At 51.1% G+C, this 26,484-nt stretch overlaps 1 protein-coding gene across 1 annotated transcript in view; it reads left to right on the top strand.

The window, feature by feature from the left end:
- SMG5 (SMG5 nonsense mediated mRNA decay factor) overlaps positions 1 to 26,484 on the top strand; it is a 56,114-nt gene that overhangs the window by 19,643 nt on the left and 9,987 nt on the right. The window contains exons 12-17 of the mRNA XM_032792147.2: positions 5,586 to 5,755; positions 6,613 to 6,688; positions 7,161 to 7,336; positions 8,496 to 8,654; positions 9,748 to 9,807; positions 10,776 to 10,935. Of these exons, the coding sequence (XP_032648038.2) occupies positions 5,586 to 5,755; positions 6,613 to 6,688; positions 7,161 to 7,336; positions 8,496 to 8,654; positions 9,748 to 9,807; positions 10,776 to 10,935 (801 nt within the window). The remainder of the gene's footprint in view (positions 1 to 5,585; positions 5,756 to 6,612; positions 6,689 to 7,160; positions 7,337 to 8,495; positions 8,655 to 9,747; positions 9,808 to 10,775; positions 10,936 to 26,484) is intronic.

Below are 26,484 nucleotides of genomic sequence, written 5' to 3'. Positions count from 1 at the left end.
GGATACTTGGTTACAAATGAGATCTTTACTGGCATGGAAGAATACACAGAGCTGGGTAGAAAATGATTAAGCAATAGCAGTCTTCTCGAGGAGTGAAATCCATCCCTGTGCAGCACTAGAGTGCATTATTGTGCACTACCGTGGCACCTGGGAGCCCAGTCTTGGACCAACGCCCTGTTGTACTTGGTGCTGTACAGACCCAAGATGGCTCCTGCCCCAGGAAGCTTACAATCTAAATATAAGAAAAGAGACAACAGATGGATATAGGGTGAGATCAGTGAGACATTACTGGTCAGCATGATGCACAGCCTGGAGCCCTGTTTTGACCAGAGTGGGACTTAAGTGGTGGATAGGCTGGCTGTTTGCATAGGAATGAATTTCACCCTTAATGCATGGATGGCCAGTTCCATACGTTACCATAAAAGGAGAAGGCAGTGCATCAGGACAGTGCTGAATAGTATTTCTGTGTGATGTAATAACATACGATTAACCTGTTAACACAGAACAATTTAGTGAGATAACTTTACTTATTGTACTAATTTGAGATCGTTTCTAAGCTTCTGTGCAATAGGCACAATAATATTTCCAACTAGGTGTTTAGGGGCTTTATTTATTAATACAGAGGGACATAAGTCAGTGTGTTTCCCAGAGTGTGGGCTGTATTCCGCTGTGGGATGCAAAGGACTAACTAAGGAGGTATCAGTGGAACGTAGTTCTTGAAAGTTTCATCTTTTATTTTTAAAGTCTCTAACTGTTATGGTTGCGAAGAAAACCTTCAAAATGTGAAACATGTAACTCATACAGAGACGTCTGCCTGAGTTTTCAGAGTCTGAAATAGTATCTCTGTGGTCTGAACAGCCCTATTCGTCTCAGTGAGTGCTGATTTACATGCCAATGAGAGTGATCAGTGTTGACATTTAAACACTTTGCTGCTCTTCAAAGCATGTAAGAAAGGAGAGGAAAGGTCATGTTATGAAGATCTGTATCAGCATTTCCTAAAGTTTGGGGTGCAGAGGATTGGATTGCAGGATGGAGATGATGTATAAATGAAGGCTATATCTGCAGTACAGAGCCTGTGCTGGCATAGTTCCCTAGTACGCAGCCTAAGCCGGCTGGAGTTCTTCTGCTGGCATAGCTACACGACCTCCCCAAACTAAGCTAATAGAAGCACTTTTCTGTCGGTATAGTTGCTTCTGCATGGGGGTTTTGCTGGCACATGTTGGCTAGGGGCTGTACATTTTTTCACACTCCTAGATGACATAAATATGCCAGCATAATTTTGTAGTGTGGACCAGGCATTGCAGGGTAGCCAAAGAGTTGAGGTGAGTTTCACTTTCTTAAAAAGGGCCTCAACTTTCAAAACTTTGGGAAATGCTGTTATAACTTGTTCAAAGGGAACAGTTCTGATTGACTAGGGCCTGGTCTCCACTGGGGGAACAGGGGGGAGTCAGTGTAAGATACGCAACTTCAGCTATGGGAGTAGCGTGGCTGAAGTCGACGTATCTTATTTCGACTTACCTCCTGTCCTCACGGCGTGGGATCGATGGTCGCGGCTCCCCCGTCGACACCGCTTCCGCCTCTCGCCCTGGTGGAGTTCTGGAGTTGTCGGGAGCGTGTTCGGGTATCTATCTATCTGTGTAGACGTGATATATTGATCCCTGATAGATTGATGGACGTACCCAAGATCTTTTTTTATCTCTGACTTCTGTGCTCCTGTGAAAAGCAGACTTAGCACCATTCTTCTCTGTTGTCCTGCATGGTGCCGTCATTCACACCAGTGCAAAGTATGTACAAAATGCTACTATTCTGATCTGCAGGTGTTTTATAGTGGATTAGTGAAAATGACTGCATAAGGTGTAGGGTAAGGGAGAAATGGGCCATTAATGTTTAAATGCCGATATAAAGTCGTCAGCATGTCTATAAAATTAGTTTTGGTTCTGTGTTTTGTCAGTGTTTCCCAATGAAATTACTTCCACTCACAAAGCTAAAGGTCTGTTCAATTTGCTAGTGCTGCAGAGTCTAGCGGAGTTTGAAATTTTGGCTGTTTTACTGCTTATTAAATCATAAAAATTCTGTGATTTGACAATTTCCTAGTGACTCTAAACAGAATCCATGTGACTCTCCTCTAGCTTTACTGGCTGGGTGAGCTCTGCAGAGTCCACAGAAGTGAAAACTTGTTTGTATCCGTAAAAGTCAGCAGATTTGACTGAATGACATGTAAGGAGCAGAGATGTGGAGTTAGGGGCAATTTCTATACACTCTCAACCATAACATCACATCAGTCTTTAGTTTTGTAGGGCCAGATTCTAACTTTAGATGCACAATAGATGGCACTGCAGCTTTCTTAAAGCTATTCAGTGACGTGTATTGTTCAATCAAAGTAATGTTCTGGGAGAGAACAGCTAGAAAAAGAGATGATATAACACAAATGCATTATTTGTATTTCAGATAAACCACCTGAGCCAGTCTGGTCTTGTTTGTTAGTCACTCCTTCCAGCTTCCCTTATATTGGGGAGCAGGGAAGCATTTTGCATCATGCTCAAACCTAGTTTCCATGGGCATGCAACTCTGACAAGAACTCAGGCTTTGCCTAGGCTAGGATCTAAAGGTGTAGTATGAGATCATGTTAGCCAGCTTGAACTAACTAAGACCTTCTAAAACTCTAATTAAGGAAAGGCAAGTTGTACTCTAGCAAATCTGGAGATTTAGAAAGGGATGGACCAAGCTAGCTAACGTGATCTAATGCCACACCATTAAATCCTAGTCTAGACAGAGCCTCAGGGCTTGTCTACACTTCCAGGGGGGGCGGAGGGGCAAGGGATGCTCAGCGATAAATCCACCGGGGGTCAATTTAGCGGGTCTAGTGAAGACCCACTAAATCAACTGCTGATTGCTCTCCCCTGGACTTCAGTACTCCAGCAGAACGAGAAGCATAAGGCAAGTCAACGGGAGAGTTTCTCCCCTCAACTCAGGGGGTGTAGACACCGCAATAAGTCGACCTAATGTACTTCGATTCCAGCTACATTATTCACATAGGTCAATGTCAGAGGCAACTGTCTTCAGTTCTTCCTGATTGAGGTGGGTGGGAAGATCTCTGAAGTGGGACTAGTCAGGGTGGGAGTTACAGGCCCTTAGCTGACATTTCTTCTTTAGAATTATACACTCTGTAGCCTGTTATAAAGCACTGTTATATTTTTCTCTCTCTAATTGTATTCACAATCAATACAGAGAATGAAGAGGGATGGGTTTGATGCAACATTCTGGTTGAAAATTTAAACATCCCATAGGTCAGGAAATTCGAAAGCTTTGGTTCTACCCGTGATTGTAACCCTGTCCCCTCACTGCACATAAGTTTCGTTAGTATTTTATATTGTATTCTTATAGTGCTGCTGTTCATACCAGAGATCCCAAAGTACTTCACAGGCATTGTATATAGAGATATTGCAACCACTGCTGATGTGAAACAAGGTAACCATTTAACAGCACTCCTCAGCGCTTTGTCAGTTTGAAAGGAAGTGCAATGCAGTTAGGAAAAGTGAAGAATAATTATTCTGTTGAAGTTTTGCTTTCTGTGTGCAGTGGGGGTACAGCTGATGCTGCTGTGGGAATGTTTTGAATTTCCTGACATTTGTACATCTAAATTCTCAACTGCAAGGTTGAATTAATCTGTGTGCTGTTTTGCTTTGAACTTCTCCGGCTCAGTTGTGCACATGTATAAGGACAACCCCCCCCCCCGACTAATTATGCCTTCCGAAGAATGCTGTGTGGCTTCTGACTATGCCAGGGTTGGATGCCTAAGAAATTGGTCACTAACTGCTGATATCGATGGGTTGATGAAAGATTATTGCTGTATTAATAAGCAGTCATGTTTGTCTAGTGGTTAGAATGAGGGATTGGAAGCTGAGAGACATAGGTTCTATTCTCACCTCTGCTGCTCAGTCTCCTTCTGTGAGTAAAGGAGCCTCCAAATAACTTTGAGATCCTCGCATATGAGGAACTATAGAATTGCAGAATATTATGGATCTGTAAGTACTGATGAGCCTCAGCAGTTAAATAGCCTTGCTCCATCCATCCCTTGCTCCATCTGAGGTACCCAGCTGCAGCTAGTACTGACCCACACAGTTGCTTCAGAATCTCTTCTTAAACTTGGGGGTGGCTTGCTGCTGTTCCTGTTTTGTTTCTTGGTTTCTGTGGTGCAGCTGCAGGAATCTTCAATCTGCTAGCTTTTATGCAGCTGTATCAGCGCTGTTCTGCCAACCGAAGGGAAACCTGTACAGTTTTGTAGGTGCCTGATTAAGAGTAAGGAAATGAAGAATGTAGAGTCTTGTTGTAGAGGAGGAAGTGTATTTTATATGCTAGATCAAGTGATAACTGAATGAGATTCACAACTGAGGGAAATCTTTAGCAGGACTAGAGTAGCTTTAGAGGGTTTGCTGAACTCTAGAGGGATGGATCTTGTTTTTTACATTGGTTCCCTGCCTGTCTAGCTTTCATTTCCTTCCCGTACCTCTGTTGGGCAAGTTCTAACTAGATGTTAATGTCTATTGATAGTACAACTTCCTTTCTGTGGGGATACAAAACTTGCTCCACCCCTACATGGCCATTCATTCCTGGCTTTTGCCATGTAACCTTAAGTGTGGTGGGTTTGTCTCTAAAAGTGGGTCTCGGTTTGTAAATTCGCTGTTAGCTGTGGAATGATTGGGTTGCTCTTTCTTTAGACCGGGACCAGTATTCATGCATTATAAATTGAACTTATAAAGCAGGAAGTGTTAAATAATTGTGCTGAAAACAGCTACATGTACTGGATGGAGAGGGTCATTGTATATAACAGGGTACAGCTGAATGAGTGTCAGTTCCAAAAGAGGTGGACTTTGACTGAGCTAGTAGAACTGTGTCCAGTTTGCAAAGCACTTTGGGATCCTGCAGCACACAGATGTGGACAGCATGTTGTACCAGACAGAGGAAGACATAGGCCTGTCCCTGACTAATCTTCAACTTTGCACTTTTATAAGGCTATCACGGCACTTGATGCAGGTGGAATAAAGAAGCATTCATGTCCCCACTGAAGAAAGGGTAGGCAGGGAGGGTCAGAGGGTCACTAACTTGCTTAGGATAACACAGCTAATATGGGGAAGTTGGGAATCGCTCCCAGGTGTGTCAGCTGTTCTTCTAGCCACTAGTTCATTATTACTGTAGTGCCTAGAGAGCTAGATATGCACCAGGATCCCCTAGTGGTAGGGGCTGTACAGCTGTAGAACAAAAGACAGACCCTGCCCCAAAGAGCAATCTAAGTGTAAGAGAAGAGAGAACAGATGGAGAGGCAGACAGACAGACAGACAGGAGAGTATAAGGAAACAGTGAGACTGTACTGGTCAGCATGCTGAGCCTGCTGCCGTCCAAGGGATAGTTACACCAGTCAGTAAACAGCTGTTGTGGATGTGTGCGGATGAAGTAGAGAATTTTGAAGCATCTTTTCCTTCCCACTACAATGATGACTCGCTGTGCAAATATCAACATGGTTTCTTACCAGGTCTCTACTTGGTATTTAATGCATGGTATCTTTGCTCTTTTCTTTGTCATTTCAGATGACTTGTCCGACTCTGAAGAGAGCATCACCAGTAACAAATCCTGTAGGAACGAGAGATCCCTCCAAGAAAAACTAGAGATCATAACCAATGAGGGCCTGCTTCCGACTGTCAAGGTGTTCCTGGACTGGTTGAGAACCAACACTGACCTCATCATCATGTGTGCCCAGGTGTGGGGGTTTTGTTTAAATGTACACTGTAAATGACAATGTCTCCTAAGTGCCAGCTTGGGTGATTATATTATGAGAAGCCTCCCTGTAGATTCAGGTGGATACATTGTTTGTCCCTTCCTGGCATAAATTATTGTTGTGACATTAATGTGTATTGTTAAACAGATGCCATGTTGCACCACAGATGTAACAGCATCTCAGTGACTGGGGTAGTGATCTCTGTGCATGGTTTGCAAATCAGTGGGTTAAGTTTGTAAAGCACTTCGGGATCTCTTGGGTTGAAATGTATTATTCATAATCAAATTACTTCCTCTCACTGTCATAACTATTCTATTGTTAGGTTCTACCCTACAAATATATTTTGGTGATGGCGGAACAGGGAATTTGCGGTTATTAAATAGCCCTGACCTGGGAGCCATGAGAATGAAACACACCCACATCTAGACACAGGGATCATCTATCTTGATTGCTGTTGAGTCTTCTGTCTGTTTCAACAACTTGCCAAAAAAATGAGAGGGTGGATGTAGCAGCAACTGCTGGTTAGGTGGGCTGCTGGCTAGGTCAGGAGACTGGGCATCCATAGCCCAGAGAGTCTATTCTTGACTCTGCTAGTGTCTTGTTGTGTCTTTGAACAAGTCATCCTTGCCTCTTTACCTTGGTTTCCCTGTCTGTCAAATTAAACTAATCTCTACATCACAGAATGTTGAGGTTTAATTATTTGCAAAGTGCTTTTAAGTCTCTGGAAGCTGCTATCCAAGTGCAAAGTATCCTCATAATTATTTGCATCTATCTTGACTTGAAGATTTGCATGACTTGATATATTTTGCAGCCTTCTTTTTTTTTTTTTTTTCCCCCAGAGCTCCCAGAGTCTATGGAACAGATTGTCTGTGCTTCTGAACCTTCTGCCTTCTGCTGGAGAACTGCAGGAACCAGGTACCGTTGGAGCCCATCCCTTATCATTGTCCTCCCCTTGCCCTCCAAACAAATAATAATACTCCTTGCACAGATTCAACTCCTTGTTTTTCAAGCCTGGTTATCAGTGGTGGTTATAGCTCATTATCCTGCAAGGTGAGAATAACTAATGCGACTTGGTTTACAAGGATGATGGAATATGAGTAAGGCCTTGTCTACATTAGCCTATGTTGTATTGAATTATGGTTCAAGCTAGTTACCTCCCATGGTTTGGTTAGCTAGTGTGGATGGAGTCAAACTCTACTAAAGCAGTGTACTTGATTGACTGGCTCAAACATTAATGGAAACTGGTAGCATTCTGTAGATATTCCCATATGACTAAAATGCTTGAGCTCTGAAGAACATAAAGCACAGCATAAGACTTCTGACCTCTGCTGTCCTGGCGTCAGTGATGATCAGTCACATCTTACTGTATTTCCCCCCAACAATCTAGGGCTGGCTCTTGGTAACGAGGTCAAGGACTTACTGATTGGCTGTGAACTTCCAGACTTGAGCACCAGTTTGCTGCTTCCAGAAGATGTGGCGCTCCGTAACCTGCCACCTCTGAAAAATGCACACAAGAGGTTTAACTTTGAGCAGGACAGACCCATACTCTCAGCGGTGGAGGAGGTGAGGATAGGCGAGCCCTGGATTCTTGGTCCCAGCTAAATTTGTCTTGATAGAAACTTTTCCATATCCTGGCAACAGAGGATGAGAGTTTAGTTTTCTTGTGGGAGAGTGTGTGCCGCAAACTGAAATAGCTTTGTGAACCTCAGGATGATTCACATTGCTTCTAGCTCCATCGCCCAGGCAGTGTCCAGAAACGTCCCTTCCCTCTCAAAGCAACACAGAACTGGTTCCTGTTGGTTTCTTTGCTATGCTTAACCCCTCACCCTCCTTGTCTGGATAAATCAGTTGATATCTGTGCCCCTCTAGAATGACTCTTGAACAGTCTGCAGGCAGATCCTATAGCCCTGTGTCAGTGATGACAACTGGCAGTGGCAGAAGAATTGGCATTGTGCCATACTTATGCCCAGAATGGCTTTGTCAGCCCAGTTGCAGAGTAAAAAGAGCTAAGACCATCATTACTGCATCGGGGAAGATGAGACATTTAGGGGAGAGAGACAGGAGAGTAATGGTCCATCTAATTTTGCTACGGCGATCTCTGAACCACCTGATGACTTAAAGCACATTAACATTTGTCCATCTTTGCTAACTGATTTTTAAAGGAATATTATGGCCTTTGATCTGGGAGCTACGTTCTTAAAAATGTAAGATTCCAGCTGAGGAAGCCTGGGGATGAATTCCTGGATGTCTCCTTATGCTTTTGGTGCTCTGTGGGGAAACTCTGAGACAAGATACAACAATCCAAAGCCGAGTAGAGTCCTTCCTTTTACCCAAGCCCACTTGGCTGTCCTGTTAGTTATGTCACCCCTCTTCAGAGAGACAACTCCTCAGGTTCCAACGCTGGATCCAGTGACTGAGAACTGGCCAGCACAGGTTGCTCTGAAAAGCCAGATGTCATTGTTCTCTGTTCAAAAACCCTGACTGCAAACATTTCAAAGCACTCTTGCTGACTTTCCTGAACTCCTGACCTCATTTATTTTCTCCAAAGAATTATCATGTCCTGCATCTTCAGAAACATTCACAGCATTTTTCAGTTTGTATATATATATTTTTAGTCATTTCCACCTTTTTCTAAAAGTTTAGATTCCAGCTTCTCAGCTAGCTCAGGCTGCCGCCAGGAGGGTGTGGTACATCTCATGTCAAACCGTCTTGTTCCTTGCAGTCCGTGATTCGTGTTTGCTGCATCCGCAGCTTTGGCCACTTCATCACCCACTTGCAAGGCAGCATCTTGCAGTTTAACTCAGAGGTCGGGATCTTCATTAGCATCGCTCAGTCTGAGCAGGACAACCTGTTACATCAGGCCCAGGCCCAGTTCCGCATGGTGAGTTGGAAGAGTCTTAGGTTGTGTCTACACTGCCACTTTCAGCGCTAAAACTTTAGTCATTCAGGGGTGTGAAAAAACACACCCCTGAGTGACAAAAGTTTTAGCGCTGAAAAGCACTGGTATAGACAGCGCTTACAGCTCCTGGCAATCAAGCTACCACTGCTCATTCAAGGTGGTTATTTTTTATTGCCGGGAGAGCTCTCCCCCAGCGATAAAATGGGACTACACTGCCCACGTCACAGCGCTGCCGCGGCTGCCCTCTGAGGGCTAATGCTCTGATCTGTGACATGCTGGCATCCCAGGCTAATGTTGCCATTGGCTCCTCTGCCTGGCATTGTGTTCCTTAACAAGCTTGGTAATGGCTCATAATTGACACACGTTTGGTGCCTAGTGAGAGAAGAGGTTGGCTACATTCCTCTTGGGAAAGCTGCTTGCCAGGAGCAAAGTGCATCTAGGGATAAAAGTCTGTTCCTGTTGAGTCTTGCTGTTTCATAAGAGAATAGTCTGCCCCACTGAGTTCTGAATGAAAAGTCACAGATAATCTGGCATGCTAATGAATGTGCCACAAGCATTGTCACCCAGTTTAATGCAGGGAATTGGCTCTAGAGAGCTGCCCCACCTCCTAGCAAATCATTATTATGTAGTCTTTGTGCATGGGAAAAACTCCATCCCAGGTCTGCAGCCCTGGAGGACCAAAGTTTGATGTACAGAGCAGATTCAGTCCAAGAATTGGCAGAACCAAGCTATTTTTCCATACTGCCCCACCAAAATTTGCCTCTGCCCTCCTTAGAGAGTGGTTGGAATCCATTCTTCCTCTCCCATCTGCTGAGACAGCTGACAAGGTGTGCCAATCACGATGGTGACTTTTGTACCCGCTCATTTCATGCAAGCCACCATCAGATGGTAACAACTTGTCCTGGTTGACTTGGGTTGGATTCAAGCTGGTGACCTGGAAGCGAACAGTTTCTCTCCCTTTACCAGTCCCTTGAGTTTTGTTCCCCTTTCCTCAGTACCTTTCTGGAAGTACATGCTAATCACTAGCCCACACTTTTCCTGCTAATTTTATTTGTAACTCTATTTTTATGACTAGGCTGCGGAGGAAGCTCGTCGGAACAGGTTAATGAGAGACATGGCTCAGCTCCGACTGCAGGTACAAGATCCCAGCTCTCCACTAAACCACCAGCGTCTGTTAACTTAGTACATTTCCAGGCGCATGAATGAACCTGGCCCTGCAGATCTTCTATTTGGTGCACTTATGGAAAAAGCATTTTCTGGACCATAGTTAGTCACATCTCATTCAAAAAAAACCAAATAAACCAAATGGGCCAGCCCCTCTATTTTGACCTAGTGTAATAAAAACTGTAGAGATCTGCCTCTTAAAACAACACTGTCTGATTAAGGCATTGTGCTTATAGCGGGGGTACTAACAGGACTCCTGGGTCCTATTTCCAGCCCTGCTCCTGAATTGCTCTGTGACCTTAGCCAAGATCTCCGATTCTGTCACAGTTTATCCCTCTGGAAATAGGGCCCTTGTTAAGACATTTGGGATATTTAGATGTAAGGCACTCTATAAACACACCATATTACCATTACCGTTATGTGCCCCTGTGAGTACAGATTTGGGGAACTCCATAAAAGTATACCAGATGTGTACTGTACAGATTGTATATCCTCTCTGTAAAGAAAGGGAGACTCTTTGAACAGCTTATTTTTGTCAAGAAAGGAATAAAAGGTCTGGCTCATGGAAATATTCATAGATGTTTGGAGTTTGTGTAGACTCCACATGAATGGAGTTACAGGTAAAAATGGTCCGTCTTCTCAGGCATCAAAGATGTCTCAGTACAGGCAGGAACACTTAACCAAGGTGATTCTTGCTCAGATGCAGAAGGTGGAACTTGCAGCCTCATTTGAGGCTGAGAGGGAATGTATCCACAGCCATGGGAGAACTTTCGCCATCTGCTGACTTGGGGAACACATCTGTCAGGATCAGGCGGGTTCATGCCATGCGGTTGGGGAAGTGGAGGGGCTGGGCTGCACATGGCAGGAGAACCCTCACCCTTTCAGTCTTTCTGTTTCTGCATGAATTTCTAATCTGGTATTGCTGCTATCCTGTTTCAGCTGGAGGTTTCTCAGCTGGAGGGGAGTCTCCAACAGCCCAAAGCTCAGTCTGCCATGTCTCCTTATCTTGTCCCAGACACTCACGCTCTCTGCCAGCACCTCAGCATCATCCGGCAGTTAGCTACGAGCGGCAGGTTCATCATCATCATCCCTCGAACAGGTACAGTTAGGCGCCTGTTTGCCTGTGTGGTTTTCAAAGGGTTCAAACCCAAAGGCTTTCAAGAGTGCCTCACTCTTTGAGAACAATGGAGAATCCTCCCTGTCCCACAGCTGAGAATAGGAGGTGCTGTCAGGTGCTGAGCTCTGTTGGAAATTGGGCCCAAGCTTTGTGAGTAGCTCGGCAACCTCCAGTAGGTTAGAGGAAGAGGGAACTCTGGTGTCTGGATTTCCCCTGCAAAATTTGTCCAGTGTCCTTGTATAAATGTGCAAGGAGGTTAGTGACTCTCTGAAAACTTAGGCAAAGGCAGCCCCTGTGTTGCAGAGCTTTGGAGAATGGTTGGCTTGGCTGATGTGCTGGGGGAATCTGTTCAATCTTACGACAACCAGGTTACCTCAGGTTCAGCCCACGTTGCTATGTGCCTTGCCTGATTTGTGGTTGCTGTTTAGTGACTTGTGTGAAATGAGGTGGTGGGCAAGTTCCCATTCCCTTAATGTTTGTGAAGGGCTTTGAGGATGAAAATAGCTAAAAATGCTACATATTCTCCCCCTCTCCCCCCCTCAACTTTGTGGATCACTTTGTAATACCCTGTGCACTTAGAACAATCTGTTCTTGTCCACCATACACCCCTCTTCTTCTTCAGACCCCACTCCATAAATCCTATTTCTTCCATAAATCCTCCTTGTATTGGTTTCCTCCCCTGCACCAGAACTTCTATCCCAAGGGTAGGCAACCTATGGCATGTGTGCCGAAGGCAGCACTCAAGCTGATTTTCGGTGGCACTCACACTGCCTGGGTCCTGGCCACCAATCTGGGGGACTCTGCATTTTAATTTAATTTTAAATGAAGCTTCTTAAACATTTTAAAAACCTTATTTACTTTACATACAACAATAGTTTAGTTATATATTATATACTTATAGAAAGAGACCTTCTAAAAATGTTAAAATGTATTACTGGCATGCGAAATTAGAGTGAATAAATGAAGACTCAGCACCCCACTTCTGAAAGGTTGCCGACCCCTGTTCTATCCCATGTTGGTTTTCCTATACATTGCAAGCTCTTTGGGGCAGGGATTCTCTCTCTGTTTTGCATAGTTCTCTTCGAGTGCTTGCTCGTATCATTCCAGTAGTGTACGCGCCGCGTGTGCACGTTCGTCAGAGAACTTTTACCCTAGCAACTCCAGCGGCCGCAGGCCCCCTAGTAGGGCAGCCATGGGGGTGATATATACCCCTGCGGCCCGCGCCGCTCCTCAGTTCTCTTACCGCCATGCGGTCGTTGGAACTGTGGAGCGCGGCATAGCTGACCTCCACGTCCTAGCTTCTCTCGTTATCTGTATAGTTACAGTATTTGGTTTATTTAGTTATATATTGTTAGTTATATTATAGTTGTTGTGTATTATAATAGTTAGTTGTTAGCGGGTTCAGGCTTTAGCCCTCTCCCGGCCGCGCGCCGGGCGGATGCCTGGTTTGCCGGGATTCAAAGCGTGCTCGGCTGTAAAAGCCGATGCCCACCAGTGATCCACGACACCTCTTAAGTGCCTGGGAATCACACACTCGAGAATGCCGCATCTGCAAAGCCTTCCGCGCGACTAAGAAGGAGCGAGACCAACGCCTCCGGACGCTCCTTATGGAAGCGGCACTTACCCCGCGCCGTCGGCACCGAGCGCGGCTCCGGCAACGGATCCTCCGCACCGCGAAGGCGCAACGGCACCGCCGTCTCCGGCACCGCTCCTGGAAGAGGTCCTCCTCGTCCTCTACCCCGCTAAGCGCCCCGGAAGGAGACACCCATGCGATGCGGCCGCGCCAGGGGCTTCGTTGACTCCGAGACCGGGCGGTCCGTCGAGTCGATCCCTCTTAGCTCCCGCCAACATCTGGGTTGAGCCGTAGTCCGTCTACGCTCAGACATTCTCGTCGGCAAGGGACTTATCGCCTGACGGAGCCTGGGCTGCCCAACCCGGCACGCTGGTGCGGGTTTGTACTTTCTACAGGGCAGCCGACGCGGATGAGAGCACCATCCCGGATTCTCGCGTCCGGCACCGATCCAGGTCACCCGCACCGATCCGGTCCCCGAGGAGGTTGCTTCGAGGCGCACGCTCGCAGTCCGGACCCTCTCCCGGCGGCACCGGTCGTACTCGTTGGCGCATCATCTCACGTCGGTCAGCACTCCCGGCACCAGTTCCGGCTGCCACTGCCTTACTGGCACCGTGACTCGAGGAGGCCGGTCTCAGCACCGAAGGTCCAGATTCCCGGTCGACCTCCCGGCACTGCGCTGGTGCAGTCCGGGTCAGATCTCCGGCACCGCACGCTCACGGCACCGCTCCCGCACGACGAGGCCGTGCGCGCTCAGGGCGTGGATTCGCACTACTTCGCATTCCGCCCCCGTGCCTTCGCAGGGTTCAGTCCTCTCGAGGACGGACAGCGTCTAGCTGGACGTTGACAGGTCCGCCGCCTTCTTCCCTGAGGGTCACCAGACGATGGTCCGCAGCAGTGGGGCTTCTGGATGCCCTGGGCATACCAACAAGCCCAGGGGTCTCAGCAATTTCTGCACATCCAGCCTGGTTCAGAGCGCAGGGCTCCAGAGGCGTACGGTTTCTCGCCCACCGCCATCCCCTGCAGAGGAACGGTCTCGCCTACCGCCTGAGACTGACCCGCAGGTGCCAGAAAGCGGTCCACTCTGAGCCGCCACCTGACCACTTCTGCAGGTGTCTCCTCTATCATCGCTCGACGGATGAAGCAGTGGCGGGACAACGACCACCGGTCCCCCCACTAGACCTCAGGGCTCACAGGACGCCTCAGATTGCGTTGCGCAAACATGAGCATCCAAGCTGAGGTCTCCGAAGTTGCCGACCCGGTCGTCACAGATACTCCCGCGAGATGCGCCACTCGGCGTCGCCCTGCCTTCATAAAACCATTACAAGCGAACTCCCCACCGATCATAGGCAGTCCCGGCCTCGCATTCCCCCCGCTGCTCGGGGTGGGAGCGCAATAGATGATGTGTACCTCGAAGGATAAGAGTATCTATACGTCATCCGCCCCATGTTCCCTCGTCGTCAATCTGTGACGAGAGGAACGACATGGACAGAAGCTCCGGCCCCGAAATCTCGGGAGGCGTGGTGTATGGACCTGCTCGGGCCGTAAGGTCGATTCCGCTGGACGTTGCAAGTGCGGGTTTCAAACCAACAAGCCTGCTCGCGCTACGCATATAATACTGGAGGCGGCTGTTAATTTAGGGAGCTCTCCACAAGACTCTCGGCAAGAGGTTCACCGCCCCCTGGACGAAGGCAGAAGGGTCGCGCGCACTGCACTGCAGCGTCTTTGGACGCAGCTGACTCAGCCGCTAGACTATTGCTCCGGAGTCACTATGTGCCGCATCTCCTGCTACAGGTCTCTGTTCCCTCCGAACTCCAGAGCAGCAATCCAGGCCCCGTTCGAGGCAGGCCTATTTTCTGATAAAGACAGACCCGCGCCTGCAAAGTCTTAAGGACAACGTCATTATGCGTGCCCTCGGGATGCACACGCCTGTACGCAGCGTCGTCCGTTCAGGCCGCACACAACAGCGCAGGCCCTTCCCGCACCAGACAAAGGCAGGACTTTGCCAGGAGACGTAACAGAGAGGCAGCGTCAACACTCTGGCAACCACGGGGCCAAACTCAAGGTCCCTCCAAGCCATCCTCCGCGTCTGAAGCCGTCCTTTTGAAGTGCGCCACGGGGGTGCTGTACCAGTTCTTTCCATGGATCCATCCCCTCCCTTTCCCGACCGTCTCTCGTCTTCCTCCGGCGCGGGCGCCACTTACTACGGACCGTTGGGTCCTCCACATGCTGCAGCTTGGGTACACCTGCAGTTTGCTTCGTGCCCGCCTCCCACCTCCTTCCTGCGTCCTCTTCAGGGACCCCTCTCGAGCAAATCTTCCTAAAGAGGTGCAACGCTCCTCGGCAAGGGAGCCGTGGAGAGGTCGAGAGGACGGACGAAAGGGTTCTACCCGTTACTTTCTGATCCAAAGCCAAGGGAGTCCCGTCCATCCTCGATCTCGCGATCCACAGATGCCAAGTTGAAGTTCGCATGGTTCCTTCGGGACATTATTCCTTCCGGATCCCGGGAGACTGGTACGGCCGCCCTCGACAGCAGGAGCGCCTATTTCCATACTCCATCTTCGCGCCCCATCGCAGATCATACCTTCGTTGTCGGCGGCAGGCATATCATTCACGGTCCTTCCGTTTCAGACTTCCGGACGGCCCGAGAGTGTCCACAAGTGCGGCCGTAGTCGTCGCCCGTTCTTCTCGCGCAGTCGGGTATTGACGTGTTCCTCTATCCCGAGATGGCGTGTACGGGGCCATTCGAGGATCGAGTCCAAGAACACGTCCAGGTGGTCAGCACTTTTTTTTCCCACCATCGCCGCTACACATGTGGAGAAGTCCACTCTATCCGTACTCAGGAGATAGGTTCATGCGAGCATTCTGACTGCTACTATAGCCCTGGTGCGTCCTTCTCCAGCGCAGGTTCCAGACGCATCACATACATCCCGCGGACTGCAGTCGGCACCTCTGACCTCCCTGCGCACTGCCTGACCTTTGGGCATGGCAGCCTGCACCTTTCGTTACGGCGCACGCCACCGACCCGCTCCGCCCTGACAGATCCTGGCTCATCCCGTAGCTAGTCGGTCGGCCAGGCGCAGCGTTGGACATGGTGGGCACGATTCCACAAGGGCGTCCTCCTCTCCCTCCTAATGGTGGCTGGATTCAGTCGCGTATGGGCTGGCTTCTTTCATCAGCCACGCCTCGCTGTCCCTACGACGGCACGGCGTTTTGGGATGGGGGCTACCTAGGACCCCGACCGGCGCTGGATGTCTCTCCCGAGCTAGCCCGTGCATTATCAACACCGGAGTTGGAGAGCGGTCGCGCTGGCTTTCTAGCGTTTCGTTCGTCAGATCCAGGGGCCGCTTGTGTCTCGGTCTTTTATCGGACAACACGACGGCAGTTTACTACATGAAAGAGCAAGGCGGAACGAATCTCTCTCTTTCGGCGAAGCAACGTACTGTGGGAATTTGCATGCCACTCGGTTCATCTGATGCTCCTACTTGCCTGGGGCTCGAAATACCCATGCGGACCATCTGCAGCCGGTCTTCAGCTCCCACCGAATGGGTCCCTTCACCCGACGTCGCCCTTGCTCTCTTCCGGCAGTGCGGGGCTCCCGGCGTGGGACCTTTGCAACGCTCAGAACAGAATGCCCGATATCTTGCTCTTTCCGGCCGCGAGCCGGCTGATAGGACGCTTTCTAATTTCCCTGGAAACGCACCTTCTTCTATGCGCCTCAACTCCGTTCCCCGTTAGTCCACAAGGTTCCTTCTGAGGTGGCAGGCGGAGGCCGCTGATTTGATCGCTCCGCATGGTCGCCGAGCATTGGTATCTGCTCTGTTGCTGACTGTCGGGTACTCGACCCGGTTCCCCTGCCTCTTCACGTGGACCTGAACACAGGACACAGGCCGCCTTGTCACCGGACCTCCAGTCGCTGCACCTCTCGGCGTGGCTCCTGGAGTGGCTACTCGCCGAGATTCCATTGCTCTCCTACCAGCTGAGGCACGGTCCTTTCTTGGGATAGTTGCAACCGCCTCCCTTTTCTCGTGACTAGTTATCTCCAATCGGACTAACTCTGGTGTTCGTGAACTTGTGTACCATGCTCGAGAATAAGCGACTTGCGCCCCACCCGCTGGTTTCTCATATCCCCTTCGTTTCTAACGTATTACCTGATGTGGTCTGCTCAAGTAAATGTCATTTGTAACTCCCGTACCTTGGCTACTTTGTCCTCTCATCCGCGATCTCCAAGGCCCTAGCGGGCGCGAGTCTCCAACGTTTTCATCGCCGCTAGGGAGTCGAAACAACCATCGGGTCTTCTCGACCAATGGTTTCAGAGAGACATGGCCAGATTCTCCCAGCTAAAGCGCCTGGTGGAAGGCTCCGTATTAACGCCGCACTTACGCCTCCACAGCCCCCTTCTGCAGCGATCTCAACCCTTCGGTGCTCCGTATCCACGTCTGACTTGGTCTCCCCCGTATATGACCGCTGGGCTCCTGTGACCTGTCCCTATTCTTTACTTGCTCCTGGAGGCGTGCGTCATTTGCCTGTTAACGGTTGCGATTCATCTTCTGCTACGCGTCGAGCATGTCTGAGCGTTCGCGTCCCCGTGCGATCGCTGGATCCCCCGTAATTCGGACTGTTTCCATCTGGGACAACACTGCGCCTCGACTTGGAGGCCGATCCTCTACCCACATTTATTGGTTTCCCACTGAAGTATGGAATCAGATACAGCATTTGTATCTGGCCTTCCCAGGTACATATCGAAGTATCTTCACGTCATACTATTCCTGTCCTTGTCTCTCTTCACAAAAAACCACACACCTCAGTACTATCGACAACGGAAAAGTGCGTGGCCAGGCCACCGTTACTCTCCTATTTGTGTTACGCTAGTGTAAAGTCAAAACTGTAGCAGCGAATCTCTCGCCTCTTTATAATACAACCACTGTCTGATTTCAAAACCGCATTCATTTCGTCATAGTCCAGTGCCCAGTGCGTTTGTTGCCATCGGCGGTACTCAAGATCTAGGGAGACTCCTGGGTCCTAGTCCGATGCTCCACACTCCGACTCCCTCCTCATGAGATTGTCTCCGTCGACCGTGTCAGCCAAATTCTCCGCTTTTCCTCGTCGTACTAAGCGGTTATTCCCTCCTGGGTAACTACAAGCCTGAGCCCTCTAGTTTTTCCTGACAGTGTTGGCCTGAGTGTAGAAGACTCTGATTAAGTACACCGAGCGCAATTCACCTCATCCGCTCACGGTACGCCGCCTTGTGCGGATATCTCGAAACTAGTCTTGTGCGCTCGCATCCATTAAACAATATTTTGCCTATTCCAGGAACCTGCTATCTTACGTACAGATGGTCTCGATTCAGTCCCCTTCGTGGCCTGCCGGTAGCACAGGAGCCTTGAACCTTCTCCCTAGTTAACCAGCTCGTGTATGCTCTTTGCCGTCACCAAGAAGAATAAAAGGTTGCTCTGAAAATATTATAGTTGTTTGGACGTTTGTGGACCTCGTGAAGAGAGTTGATTACGCGCTATCAGAGAACTCTGCCTGTTATATGCTCACGCATACAAGTGACACTTTAATCTACGCGTACACCAACCACCTTATACCAAGGGTATCGGTGCCTCTTCAGGGAAAGTAATACACCCTGCGCATGGACATGTAATATGTAGCAAGCACCTCGAAGCAGAGAAAACGCATGGCCATCCACTCCACTCGTGAAACCTTTCTGAACGTCATTCTGTACTTTCGGGAGATGTCGACATTCTGTCCTCCAATCCTTTGGCAACTAACGCGTCCTCTCCTCTCGCCATGCCCCCGCTTGGACGATAGGTCGTAAGTGAGGCCTCTGCAAACAGAATAAGCAGGAATGCGTCGCAGAGCCCTTCGGGCCAGGTCATGGTTGCTGTTCTGTGATCAATCATGCCTTGTCTATCTTCATATTGCTGCTAGTCGCGTCCTACCTAGCTCGTAGTGGGCGCGAGGCCTGAGCCGGCAGGTCTCCAACCGCTGGCGAGTTGCAATAGGTCCCGTCTGCCAGCTCAACTATTCTTGTCTTCCGAGACACGAATCACCGCGCTCTCTGCCCAGGCGCCTCAGGGCCATTCATCGCGGCTACATCTAGCACTCGGAACTGAGTCTTCTCCATGACAATCACCATTCTCGCCAGCAAACCAAGACAGTTACAATACGAGTGTATAGGCGCCGTAATCCGGCTCTCTTTTGCTCTCCTATGTATCTTTTTTATAACAGCTTCGAGTAAATTTCAAATGATCCCACCCCACATCAGAGACTATCTCAGCTGTGCTCACTCTTTGAACTGGTCCTCCCTATCCCACAGCCAGCATGGACAATGGTCAACTGTGCGCACTCTCCTTATGCTTGCACTCTCGTCTAGACAAAGAGTCAAGCTGGTTAGCTGCTCGTTCTACATAAGCCACCATAGTATTTATGGTCACGTGGTATTACCCCTATGGAAGTCCGTGGTATATCTCCTCATCTACGATCAAGATTGTCTAAGTGTCCTAGCGAGATTGATAACAGAGTGTCGACGCAGGAGGAGTGCCTTGGACCTGTCTCTGCATAGTATTTTTAGCTAGCACGAGATGCTAGCTCCCCAGAGCTTGACGAGTTCAGTGCTTACTAACGGTCTAGGCTTATAGAATTTTGTAATCTCTGAGAAAATAGGCTTCGCCTCTCGACTCTGTCACGCCAGTTACCTTCAGGGCAGCAGTACGTCGAGCCTCTAGCGGCCCATGCGCATTTAGTTGATCTGCTCTTCTTTGTCTCCTTCGCTTTACGCTCACTGTGTAACAGTTGATGTGTGTGGAGCAACAGTATTGCTAATGATTCTCCATCTGCTACTTCCGGAGGCAATGGAGCTCTTTAGTAAAGACAGAATTTTTATGAGTACTGCGATGTAAGCACTAATAACCTCTTCAAGCTACTGATCTTAGGACCCTCTATTCATCTCGCAGTCCAGCTCCTCACACCTGTCACCACCTTGCTCTTTTAGACTCATCATCTCTTGTATTTAGGTCGAGCCTTCTAGGTGTGTAACAGGAAGATATCACCTATCCTCGATGTCCTCTGTCACCCGTCCTGATCACACTCTCTTTCTCTTTTAGTCACTTAAATCTATTCTTAATCTTATTTTGCTAAATTCATGGCTCCACTCGCGTCCCACGTGAACTGCACAAGACTGTGGTTCCGTGTATTCATGGAGTAGTAAGTGCGACACTGTCTTATTTGATGATGGAGGTAGTCATGGACAGATCCTACATGTAGAATATCACACGGTGGATATGCTGTGTTTACTCACCTATTGATTTAACTGGGGATGTTCTTCGCATGATATGAAGAATGATATGATACCATTCCAGTATGTGTAACGTCTTTAAATTTACTTACATGTTTGTTTATATACTTATGGTTCCTTGTAACGTTTGTATAAGCGTGTATGATGCAGTAACTCATCTTTTCGCTCCGGAGAACTTTTATCTCTTAGCGGTAACTGCGGCATGGGTCCGGCAGCCGACCACCTATTGAGTTGTCTTGCCGGCCATTTCCTGTGCATTTATGATGTGACCCCTCTGCTTCTTCCGCGCGCTGCTTGCGGATTCTCCTCGTTCGCTTCTATCGCTGACCTCCGGACTAGTGGGGGATAAGAAGCTTGGCCGCGTTTTGGGAAATAAGGAGTCGATGTGCAGCGACATCCTCGAAGACAAACGAGTTACAAGGTGGCTAGTAACTCGTTGTTTCTTCTTTCCAGGTCGCTTGCTATATTCCAATCCAGCAGGTGATCCCAAGCCTGTGACCTATGGCGGTGCCGGTTTGTCGATTAGCGCACTGGTCGCGTCGATAAACAGGCTAGAGCGAAGGCCGCATATATGCCCTGGTACTGCTGGACTGCCTAATGTGTGTGCAATGTGTGGCACTGAGATCCAGTCGTCTGCCCTGAGTCATTCCTGGGATTAGGCACTCGTGTTGTCGAGGAACGCTTGTCGATGAGCGCTGGGCTCTGGTATGAGGTGCGCCGTTACTCTGCCCGGAGGAGAGATGGCTTAGGTCGTAACAGGTCCGTATACAGAAGTCACCCTGGGGAAATCCCTCTGGAGAAACTGACCTAACTTAACTCGTGCGCGCTGCACACAGAAGTTGTGCGCGAGCTATCTAATGTATGTGAGTTCGCTTAGTGTAAGAAGAGCGCGCGCTCTGACGCACGTCCAGGCGTGGGTAACTGCTAGTCCTGGCGAGCGTAGCCATGTGTTTTGGGAAGAAACAGCGGAATTAGTTGATTGGACATGAAAGGCCGACACACCTGGGAGAGAATGTGGGCGGCCTCAGTGCACCGATTGGCGAGGAAACCGTTCACGAGGGATCCCCCGACGAGGGACGGCAGCTCCGCACAGCCCGATGAGAAGAGGGACGCCACCGAGAATCGCCCTTCCAGGAACAAGTCAAAACGGAGCACACGGAGCCAGCGGCTCAAAACGGGAGACTGAACGGATAGCACCAGGTTGAGATCCCAGGAGGGCTGGGAGCGGACGTGTGCTAAAGGCGCTCCAGCCCTTGCAGGAACTGGACACCATTGGGTGCGAGAAGACCGCTGAGTGCATCCCGGGTGAAATGAGTATGGCGCTCAGCGTAACGCGGAGACGAGGACAGGGCCGGCCTTGCTCCGTGTGAGCCCGACCAAACGGTAATGCGCTAATGACCGTGCTGATGGAGCTCGTGGATAGAAGCGCTTTTCCGCGCGACCAGCACGGCGAAAGCCCGATTTCCAGCTGCCTGACGTCTGTCACCCGTATGGATAGGCGGTTCACTTTCCAGAGGACCTGCTCTCATGGGCAAGAGCACATGTAATGCGGAACGCGAGTAGCAGTAGAGCCCGCCGAGAGGGTGCGCGATGGACTCGGGGGACCGAGCCGGCCGTGTCCTCGCCTCGTGTGATCATGGTCGCTAGGTGTAAGAGGCGAGGGGAACCGGGCTCGAACTACCGACAGGTCCAGCAACAGAGGGAACCCGATGTCTGTCGGCCTGCATGCCGGATCGATGCTACAATCAAGGGCCCCCGTCCGCTGTGCTGGGGCACTTTCCAGAAGAGCGGTTGTGGGACTTAACTGAAGGAACGGGCGGTGAGGGGAACGCATAGGAAAGCGCGTTGTCCAGGGAAGGATGGCGAACGGGTCCGCTATCGAGCCCGGCTCGCGCCTGAGAGCAGATCTCGGCACTTCCTTTTCTGCGCGTTGCAGAAGTTGTAGTCCACCGCGGGCGCCCCACTGGCCGGACAGAGCAGAGGCGACGTCCGCGTGAGGGACCATTCGTGGAGCTGAAGGAGCGCGGCCTGAGATGGTCCGCCAGGTATTTCGAGCAGGCAAGGCAAGAAGCAATCCGCATGACCGATGGGCTATTGAAATTCCACGTATAGTCGGCTTGCGCAGGGAGAAACCGGAATTTCGTTCCTGCCTTGCTTTTCACGTAGGATTAACTGCGCGTCGTGTTGTCGAGGGTTAGATACCAGGACCCAGGGCCCTGATCTGACAGCGAAAACGCAGACAAGCTCAGGCGACCGCTCTCAAACTTCCCGATGTGTAGTGCAGCATAGGCCGGGAGGAAACCGCGCCCTGGTCCGAGGTCCCAGGTGAGCCCCCCTCCCAAATCTGACGCGTCCGTCCGTCACGGGCAGCGAGGCTGGGTCTAGGAAATAAGCACGCACATCTACGACGGACTGATACAGGCCCCAGTTCTGAGGAGGAGCGAGACGCCTTGTGGAGATCGGTGACCGCCAGCTATTCCTAAACGTGCCGTCCTTGGGCGATCGAAGCCTGAGGATATCCAGGGATTGTGGGGCGCACGCGAAGTCGGCGGTGCCCGCGTGGACAAGCAGTTCGGCTGTCTTCGATGTGCCGCCAACAGTCAGCAGGGGCAGGTGAGTTCAGAGTGGGCCGAGCTGGCAACGTCGCTGAGTGATAGTGATAGCGCTGGACCCGCTGAGGGAGGACACACGAGGCTGTAGTAGCGTCCAAATGGCCGTCCGAGACTCGATCCTACTGGAGGGTAAGGAGATAAAGAGTGGACTTCTCCGCATGAGTAGCAGCCCGGGTGGGGACAAAGGTAGGCTGACCACCTGGACGTTTCGTGGACTCATTCCTGCGAAGGCCCCGATAAGGCCATCGCTCGTGGTAGCGAACACGTTGTACCTCGACTGCGACGAGAAAGCCGACGGCCTTACGGCCATGCACTTGTGAACACTCTCGGGGCCGGAGCCGTGGCTGAACGACGGACCGGGCACTGGATGTGTTCTCTCCGGCCGGACAACATAAGCGTGAGGAGTCTCGATGGGGGCGAAGCTGGAAGTTATGGAAAGTAGCGTCCTGCATGTACTAGAGGCGGCTCGATCGTCGCGATCAGGAGAGAGAATAATGGTCCCCAAGAACCATGAATTCAACTTAGTAGGTCTCTGGGTGAGTCCGCGGAGATCGAGGATGGGACGTTGAGACCCCCCTGGCTTTTGATCAGAAGAGAAACACGGAGTCAGACGCGCCCTTTCCCGTCTTCTTCGGCGACCCTGCGTCCCGTGGCCTCCCTTGCGCGAGAGCTGGGTAATGCACCTCTTGTAGGCTTTGCTGTGAAGGGGGTCCTGCAGGAGGCACGAGGAAGGATGGTGGGAGGTCGGTGCGACGAAGCAAACGGCAGGTGTCCCCGTAAGCCGCGCAGCCTGTGGAGGACCAACGGGGTCGCTAGGTATACCGCTTGCGCCCACCGCGGACCGAGAAGCCGACGTCGGGACAGAATAGGAAGTGGATGATCCATGAAAGAAGCTGATACAGCACCGGACGGCGCACCTTCAAAGGACGGCGAATCCGACCGTTGAGGATGGCATGTGGTGACGGGACGCTGTGTCGGCCCCGTGGTGGGCCAGAGTGGTGTGACGCCGTGCCTTTCTTTCTGTTCCCGCTTCCGTCTTTTGAGTGGGGGGGGCGCTCTTTGTCGCCCATTGACAAAGCTCCTGCGCTTGTCTGGCTGCGGTAAGTCCTGCGCAACTGTGTTGGCTGAACGTGTGACGGACCTTGCGTTACAGGCGTGTCATCCCGGGGCACGCGATAAATGGACCTGTTGTCGCTTAACTTTCAGGCGCGGTCGTGCCGTTTCAGAAAATCAGCGCTGTCGCGCTCGAACGAAGGTCCTGGATTGTCTCTGGCGTTCCTGCGATGGAGACCGAGATGACCCTGTTGTAAGCCAGACTTTCGGCCATAGTTGACTCCTGTAGGCCCTCTATTAGGTCCTCTATAAGCGGCCGAGTCAGCTGCGTCCAAAGATCGACCTAGCAGTGCATGTTTGCGCGCATCTATCTGCGACCACCTATTCGCTCCTTCCGATCGCCGCTGCCCGGGCGCGTGAACTCTCGCCGAGAGTCTGCTGTCGAAGAGCTTCCGGGTAGCGAGCCTAAATTTAACAGCCGCCGCCCAGGTATTCTATGCCGTAGCGGGAGCAGGCTGTTGGTTGAAAACCCGCAGCTGCAACGCTCCAGCGGAATAACCTTACGGCCGAGCAGGTCCATACACCACGGGCCTCCGAATTCGGGCGCGAGCTTCTTGTCCATGTCGTTCCCTCATCGTTTCACAATGAACGACGAGGGAACAGGGGGGCGGATGGAACTTATAGATACTCTTATCGCTTCGAGGGAACTTAACTTGTCGCTCCAACCCGAGCAGCGGGGAATGGAGGCGGGGACTGCCATATGGTGGTGGCGTTCGCTGTATGTTTTTATGAAGGGCAGGGGCGACGCGAGTGGGCGCATTCTGCGAGAGATCTGACGACCGGTCGGCAACTTCGGAGACCTCCTCCAGCTGTGATGCCTCATGTTTTGCCGCAGCATCTGAGGAGGTCCTGTGAGCCCTGAGTCTAGTGGGGCGACCGCGTGGTCGTTGGTTCCCCCACTGCTTCATCGCGAGGATGATAGGAGACCCTGCAGAACGTGGTCAGGTGGCGGCTCAGAGTGACCGCTGTTTTCTGGGCACCTGCGGGGCGAAGTCTCAGGCGGCGTAGGGAGACCGGTCCTCTGCCAGGGATGGCGGGGGCGAGAAACCGTAGCCTCTTGGAGCCCTGCGGCTGCTGAACCAGCGGGATGTGGCAGAATTGCTGACGACCCCTGGCTGTTGGTATGCCAGGCATCCAGAAGCCCACTGCTGCGGACCATGTTCCTGGTGACCCTCAGGGAGAGCGGCGGACTTCAACGTCCAGCTAGACGCTGTCCGGCCTCAAAGACCTGAAACCCTGCGAGAGCGCCACGGGGGGCGGATGCGAGTATCGATTCCAGCGCCCCTCGACTGGCGACCGCCTCGTCGTGCCGGAGACTGCCGTGAGCCGTGCCGTGCCGAGATCTGGACCCGGACCTGCACACAGACGCTGCCGGAGATGGCGACCGGATCTGACCTTCGTGCTGGACCGGCTCCTCGAGTCACGGTGCCAGTAGCGATGGCTGAGCGGGAACGTGCCGGAGTGCCTGGGGACCAGGTGAAGATGATCGCCCACGAGTACGACCGGTGCCGCCGGGAGTAGCGTGCCGGACTGCGAACGGCGCCTCGAAAGCAGCCTTCCCTCGACCGGGATCGCGTGCCGTGACCTGGATCGGTGCCGACCGGAGATCCGGGGATGGTGCTCTTCATCCGCGTCGCGTTGCCCTTAGAAGATACAACCCGCACCAGGCGTGGCGGGTGCTGGGGCAGCCCAGCTCCGTCAGCCGTAAATCCCTGCGACGAAGAATTGTCCGAGCGTAGAACGGACTACGAGCTCAACCCCAGCATGTGGCGGGGAGCTAAGAGGTGATCGGACTCGACCGGACCTGCCCGGCTCGGAGTCAACGAAGCCCCTGGCTGCGGCCGGCATCGGCATGGGGTGCTCCTTCCGGGCTGTTAGCCGGGGTAGAGGACGAGGAGGACCCTTTCAGAGCGGTGCCGGAGGACGGCAGGTGCCGTTGCGCCTTCGCCGGTGCGGAGCGGATCCGTGGCCGGAGGCGCGCTCGGTGCCGACGGCGGCGGGATGAAGTCCGCTTCCATAAGGAGGTCCGGAAGGCGTTGGCTCGCCCTCTTAGTGTCAGCGCCGCGAAGGCTTTGCAGATGCGCCTTCTCCGAGATGTGTGATGCCCCCAGGCACTTTAAGCAGTGTCGTGGGATCACGGTGTGGCACGCTTTTTACATAGCCGAGCACGCTTTGAATCCGGCAAACCAGCATCCGCCGGCGCCGGGCGCGAGAGGCTAAAGCCCTGAAACCGCCAACTAACATAACTACTATATATGACACACAACTATAACTAAACTACAACTATATAATACTAAATAAACCAGAAATAACTGTAACTATAACATAACGAGAGAAGCTAGGGACGTGGAGCGTCAGCTATGCCGCGCTCCAGTTCAACGAGCCGACATGCGGTAACGAGAACTGAGGAGCGGGCGGCCCGGCAGGGGGTATAGATCACCCGCAATGGCTGCCCCACTCAGGGTGGCCTGCCGCGACGCTGATTGCTAGGGTAAAAGTCTCTGACGGAACGGCACACGCGGCGCGTACACCTACTGATTGGATACGAGCAAGCCACTCGAAGAAGAACTATGCCAAAACAAGAGAGAGAATCCCTGCCCAAAGAGCTGTGCAATGTTAAGAAAACCAACATGTAGAACAGGGGTCGGCACCTTTCAGAAGTGGGGTCTGAGTCTTCATTTATTCACTCTACGATTGTCGTCATTGCCAGTAATACATTTTAACATTTTTAGAAGCGTCTCTTTCTATAAGTAATATTATAACTAAACTATTGTTGATATGTAAAGTAATAAGGTTTTTAAAATGTTTAAAGAGCTTCATTTAAAATTAAATTAAAAATGCAAGTCCCGCCGATTGGTGGCCAGACCAGGCAGTTGAGAGTGCCACGAAAAATCAGCTTGAAGTGCTGCCCTTCGCACCCACATGCCATAGTGGTA

The sequence above is a fragment of the Chelonoidis abingdonii genome, chromosome 11 (assembly GCF_003597395.2).
Source record: "Chelonoidis abingdonii isolate Lonesome George chromosome 11, CheloAbing_2.0, whole genome shotgun sequence".
Classification (NCBI taxonomy): Eukaryota; Metazoa; Chordata; order Testudines; family Testudinidae; genus Chelonoidis; species Chelonoidis abingdonii.
The sequence above is the reverse complement of the archived record's forward strand: the minus strand, read 5'-3'. Positions and strand labels throughout refer to the sequence as shown.